This window comes from Stegastes partitus, unplaced genomic scaffold (assembly GCF_000690725.1).
Source record: "Stegastes partitus isolate 25-593 unplaced genomic scaffold, Stegastes_partitus-1.0.2 Scaffold80, whole genome shotgun sequence".
Taxonomy (NCBI): Eukaryota; Metazoa; Chordata; class Actinopteri; family Pomacentridae; genus Stegastes; species Stegastes partitus.
In genome coordinates this window covers 512,639-519,003 of record NW_007577811.1, presented here as the reverse complement: position 1 = coordinate 519,003, position 6,365 = coordinate 512,639, and the positions used below count along the sequence as shown (strand labels likewise).

Below are 6,365 nucleotides of genomic sequence, written 5' to 3'. Positions count from 1 at the left end.
AAGTTATATTTTCTTTGTTTGAAATACTATAATCTTTTTAAATTAATTTTTTCATATGTATCTAGGTTGTGATCAAGATGTTGACTATACCTCAACGTTATCCAAATCAATAAAAACTAGCTGTGCCATTGCATATTACAGAATAGTCAATGATATGTGGACATGCACCGTGAACCACCCATTCCAACCCTCGTTATACGTCGCCACCTCTCTGTCCCTCTGTGATGACATCATAGCCGGCCGATAACCATGACATCAACCACCTCGCCCTTGTGCAGCTCCACGTATTGCTCTGTTTTTGGAGGTAGCATCAGGAGCCCGTTAGCGCTGCGCATACTCATCAGCCTGCTGCTCACCTGATTCCCTGTAGAGGGCGACACAGAGGGAACAAAGTAATTTACATCAGCGCTCTAAACAAAATAAACTGAACAACATATACCATCAACCAGTGAATAGCTAGAGTTTAGTTGGGGGATGTGGTTGTCATAGAACATTCCTCAGAGTACTATTTTTACTGGTGTTGATTTTGTACCTGTGCTCTGTGCCCACGGCAGAGGCTCCTGGTGATGCCATGTCAAAATGCAGCGGTGGTATTCAGGGCGAGGGTCCAGCTTCACATCACAAGACAACTAGAGAAAAATACGCAATAAAACTGAATTCTATATGTCAACACACCGTCTTTATCACCACGGGTATATGTATTGCAGTTTCGCACTAACATCATAATATGTATGAGATTCACTGCATAAAAAAATTCCATCACCAAAATATACTTAACTTAGGTAAGAAGCAATATTCTCCCTCAAACTCTGCTAAATACAGTTTAAAACTTCATAGAATTTCTTATAAGCAAAAGGGCAAACTAAAGTTAGTCAAAATCCTTCCTAAGTTTGCTGGCAAAAAAATGTTTTTTCCAGAATACTATTTGACCTGGGCCTGATGCTATCTGTTTAGGGAAATTGTGTGGCGACATCTGTGCTTTCAGGCCATCAGTCCCAACTCTAAGTGGCAGCAATGCATTCAAGTTGAGTTATAACTGCTTTATAACAGCACATGATGCAACATGGCAACCTGGATAGCACCCATAGTGCCACAGGACGAGATCTCTTGCTTGATGGTGCTAGTTGGGGACATGAGCTCTGCTCATAGTGTATAATGATATTATAATTTCTATCACTTTACACTTATGAATATTCATGACCTGGGAGCAGGCCTTCAGGTCAGTGTGGGCCATGATTGGTTCCTCTGCCAAGTCAGAACAAAACATTGTGGTCATAAATATGTATCATGCAGATGATGAAAATACTATTAAATCATGAATTAAGATGCAATGGACTGCAATGATACAGCCTAGAAATAAAAACCATAACTTTAAATGTTCCAAGGTTTTATTTTTACTCTCTGCTGCAGTTTGTTGCATCTATACTCCAATGTTGACACTTTGGAAGACTGGTTCCAACATGAGAGAGAGGTTGAGAAAAAGACCCATCCTTCCCGAGATAAAGTCTAATAGGACCTGGAAGAAACTTGTTTATCACAACAATAACTGTCAAAAAATCCAACCTCAGAGGAGACATTAAGCTTGGTCAAAAACACAAAAGAAACGCATTTTGTAGAAAATGTGAATAACTTTGTGTGGCTTTGCCAGAAAGTCAGGAGCCCTTGGTTGAGCCCTGTGCATCCTACCCTTGCTTTGATGATAGTGGGCCTAGGGTCCAAAATGCCCTGCATCTTCCTCAAGGCAGGGATGACAAAAAGATTACAGGTGACAACAGCTGACACAGGGTTTCCTAGGACGGATGGACGGACAGAGAGAGGAGAGCAGGAGAACAGAGCATAGTAGAAAATATATGAGTAACATCTCTGCGTGAACAGCCGGGTGAATCACTCTTTCTCTCAACTTCACACACTACCTGGGAGGGCAAAGATTAATTTGCGAGCACCATCTATGTCCAAGGTGGCAAATGTTGTTGGGAGACTGAAAAAAAAGAACACATGCTGAATTTAACATTTCAAGTATCCTCTATGTTGTATCATTCTAGTGTATTGTCTGCAAAGCACTTGATAACTGTGCTGTAAACTGTAAGAATGATCCAGATTCCTTTTCTTACCCTGGTTTCATGAAAACACGACCAAAATGAATCTGAGCATGAAGATCAATATCTAGCACCTGCTTAAGGTAGTCCTAAAACAGAGATGAGAAATAAAGAAAATTATAAACCCAAAAAGAATACTGACATAAGATTCTAATGTAAAGAACTTTTGTTGTGCTTTAAAAATTATACTACCACTAAGAATTAAAAATTCATTAAAAAATACAAAAATAAATGAACCCAAACCACCTATAAAAATTTCCAGTAAAATAAGTTCTGTAATCCTCCCTCCATCTGCCACAAGGTGTCAGTGAAACACAATGCCATTACTGGATGTTTGCATGTTCTGCCTCTCTACCTTTTCTCCCATGGACACTCCTCCTGAGGTGATGATGACATCAGCACGGCTGATGCCTTCATTCAGAGCATTGAGAAGGTCATCAGGGCTGCACGGAACAGAGAAACATGTAAACACATTTAAAGCAAACATTTAGTAACTCACAGGAGACCAAATAATGGCAGCAGAATGAAAATTGAGAGCTAGCTTTGAATAAGAGGAAGAACATTAAGATGATTAAAATTATACTGGGAGTGTAAAGGGGTGAAACGAAGTCCTGGTAGAGACTAGATCAATAAGCGTACTTGTCTCCCACGATGCCAAGATTGATAGTGGGGTAGCCATGTTCCTGGATAGTGGCCAGCAGGGTGGAGCGATTGCTATCCCTGATCTTTCCAGGATGGAGGTCGTCTTCTGGGTTCAGCAGCTACCACAACACACCAAGAGAAACAAAATGTTAGAAACACTTGTTATTTATTCAACAACCGTCTTTCAAGTCAACCATATCCTGTATGATGCTTATTACAAAATATTCTTTTCATCTCTTAGGGTGACAACAAAGTAAATAAAGAAATAATTCTTCAGCTAGAAAACAAGACAAGTTGTAGTTCTTGTTGGCAAATTTACTTTGTTTATAGTCAGATTGTCAGTGTGTTTACGCTGCTCTCTGTGTCAAGAATGAAGAATCTGAAATCTGAAAAAGGCTTAAACAGTGATTATGAAAAATGTCACTCAGTTAAAAAAAAATAAAAAAAGTCACTGTTGAAGTTTTAAATTAACACCCATTTGTTGTTGCTTATTAAGTTTTGTGGAAAAACATACTGTCTAGTTTCAGTTGTAAACAACAGCTCTCGTCAAGCTTTCTATTCTCTACTTCTATGTATCAAAAATGTTGCATTAATATGAAAGAATATTCCAAAAAATAGAGGGTAAAAGTAGACAATAACTCTGTAAAGTGTGGTTAAGAATGAGAAGAAAATGAAAGTATATCAATTTTTCTTTTTATTTCATCAGATGATCACATCAGAAAGCAGACAAGGACAAGACATCAACAAATAGGTACATAGGTTTAATATGTAGCCATTGAGTTTGTGACTAGAGACTGATCTGTGTAGCATATATTTAAACCAGGAGTAAGGTGGTGTTATCCAGAGTCTGCCAACAATCTCCATGCGGGCTAAACAACCCATGAAATATAAACTACGCATCAGTCACATAGAAAATGCAAAAATGTGATTGTTTGACCACCTGGTCACTGATATTGACATTCTTTACAACTGAAAGTCCATATAAAACAGCTACATGCAAATTCCCCTCAGAATGTTGTTCTGGTGTCTGTAGCCAAAGCAAACAAAGCTGATGTGCATTAATATGCAGCCTGGGCTGAACTTTTTGGCTAATAAAGACGCTGTGAATTTTGAGCATCTATCTGATATTGAAATAATGTTTTTTGGAACCTTTACCTCATTTCCTGTGGACATGACAGCCACCACAGGGAATTTCTGGACCTCCACCTCAGTGACTCCAACAGTCGCCAGGAGACCAATTTCAGATGGGCCCATATGAGTTCCCTTTGCCAGCACACACTCCCCACGTTTGATGTCATGACCGATAGGTCTACAGAGAGACAAGCACTATGCATTAAAAACCTGCAAAACCCTAAACTGCAATTACTGCTTTGTATTTACAATTTTAAGCAAATAAAGTCCCCAAAGTGTGTCATATATTAACATGCTAGATGAGGTATTTAGTGTGTTTCAAACATTTGTTTTCCTTCAATCGCAATCAGCATTTTATTGGTCAATATAATTAAATAGAGGCAAACAGTATTGGCAAAAATCTAAAGCACACCCTTAAAAGGTATTTACACTCTATCTTTCCTTAACTAGGTACGACCTATAGATAGCTCTGCACTCAAAGGTGGGCAGGCAAACCAATATGTGGGGGAGTTAATCTGAGGAGCGCTATCAATGAGGACCACATTTCCAGTATTTCAGAAATACAGTGATTACAATTTTGCATCATAGTCACATACACAGTAATACACTAACCTGATGTCCTGACCTGGGCGAGCCTGTACTAGGATTCGTACCTCCAGCTCCTCTGTGCCCTTAAAGAAAAAACAGCAGTCAGATCCATCACAGTAAACAGATACAGTTTCCTATCAGGCCTGTGTGACTGTACTCGACCAAGATGCTTTCTGTATTCTGTTCATTTCTAGGCTAAAGCCAGTCTGAGTGAAATTTGAAAAAAATCTTACTGATTCCATCTCCTGCGAGCTGCTGTTTGGGTTCAGTTAAGGTATGCTGCCTTTATTTTGGCTGAAATACCACACTTACATCTTCAGACTCTCGGAGGAGCTCAGTATCTTCCACCTGGACCACAGCGTCTGCCCCACATGGTATAGGGGCACCTGTCGTCACCCTCATCACCTGGCCAGGCATCACTGTGTGGGTGGGCTGCACATACACAGAAAAGACAAAAATAAGTCAAAAATGTAATCCCAAGTAAGGATGAAACATGATTTTCACTCTACCAAGAGTGTAGTATGTAACTGGCTCACTTTTTAACTGAATTATCAATGGATGGTCAAATGTGCGAGCCATTGATTGAGCATTCCCTGTGGTGATTATGGACGCATTTTACTGTGTGTTTTGGATCCTGCTGTTTTTATGTGTGTTCGGTTGGCTGTGCGTCTCATTTTCAGGTTGGGCGGGGCTGGTCAGAGGAGGACGCTACCTCGTTGGCACAGCTGGGTGACTTATTTTCCTCTAAGACGCGTTAAATGTCCGCCTCATCAGCGGACAGGTTAAAGCCACTGCTCACCTGAACTCCTGTCCCAGACGATTGTGAACACCACGAGTGGTACATTCAGGCAGTCTAGCTACAGTCTCTAGCACATGTGCTTTTTTGCCAAGCTGTCTCAAGTCTTGAGTAACCGTTGCTGTCCTCTTTTTGTTCTCCAGCGTCTCCTCCGCCGGTCTCAGCGTCCAGCCATCCGCCTCTCATGCCAGCCTTATCCACCTCGGGAGCACGAGCCGGATTTTACCCCCTCACGAGCACCTACGGGAGAGAACCCTCCACGAGCACTGGCACGAAGAATTGCTACACAAGCACTGGAATGGGAAATCACCCTCCTGCACCACCGCTACACCAGCGCAACCACCCCGGATTCCTCATCTGCCTCCTGGTGCTCCAAACCTGTTTTTCCCTTTTAACCCCCGTCTCCTCTTTCGGTTGGGTCCCACCGCATGCCGAGCGGCTCTCAGCCGTCACAGAATCGTCTGGCCAAAGACATGGATCCAGGAACCCCAGCACCGTTAAGGAGCCTCTTACTGCACAAGGAACCCTGCTTGGAAAGCATGACCAGCTTTTACACGGGCTAATGGTCTACCTCCAGGCCCTCTCCCTCAACGTCCAAGGATTTTCCTCCCAGCTGAACCAAACGGCATCTGCCAGTGCCGGATCCTCCCTGGATTCCTCCCATTACTGCCCCCCCCCCCGTTACTCTACCCGCGAACCTGCACATGGAATCTCGAGATTGTTCTTTGCATGTTTTAATTGATTCTGGGGCTTCTGACAATTTTCTTCATTCAGAGTTTGCTAGTCAGAAAAATGCCCCCTTGGAGTTCCTAGAGACCCCTGGCATAATTTGTACCTTAAATGGCAGACTCGTAGCCCTCCTCTGTCACTGATCATCTTAAGGAACCATTGGGAGAGCATCCAGCTCATCTCTTCACCCTTAGCCCCTGGAGTGTTGGGTTCCCCCTGGCTGCAACAACACAATCCCCACCTGGATTGGGGAACGTCCACTATCTCCAGTTGGATCATCTTGTGCCATGCGCACTGCTTTCAGTCCGCTGCCCCGGAGAAGAAACATGGATTCTGGTGACACCGGACCTCACCGCTCCCCAGCGCCCAGACCCCACCACCGA

At 42.5% G+C, this 6,365-nt stretch overlaps 1 protein-coding gene across 1 annotated transcript in view; it reads right to left on the bottom strand.

Moving 5' to 3' along the window:
- The window catches only part of gphnb (gephyrin b), a 116,761-nt gene continuing 110,396 nt past the window's right edge, over positions 1-6,365 (bottom strand). The window contains exons 13-22 of the mRNA XM_008276748.1: positions 4,770-4,889; positions 4,482-4,540; positions 3,894-4,047; positions 2,736-2,857; positions 2,452-2,539; positions 2,112-2,185; positions 1,914-1,978; positions 1,687-1,790; positions 533-629; positions 1-364 (exon numbers count right to left, since the gene is read on the bottom strand). Coding sequence (XP_008274970.1) covers positions 231-364; positions 533-629; positions 1,687-1,790; positions 1,914-1,978; positions 2,112-2,185; positions 2,452-2,539; positions 2,736-2,857; positions 3,894-4,047; positions 4,482-4,540; positions 4,770-4,889 — 1,017 coding nt within the window. The 3' untranslated portion in view covers positions 1-230. The remainder of the gene's footprint in view (positions 365-532; positions 630-1,686; positions 1,791-1,913; positions 1,979-2,111; positions 2,186-2,451; positions 2,540-2,735; positions 2,858-3,893; positions 4,048-4,481; positions 4,541-4,769; positions 4,890-6,365) is intronic.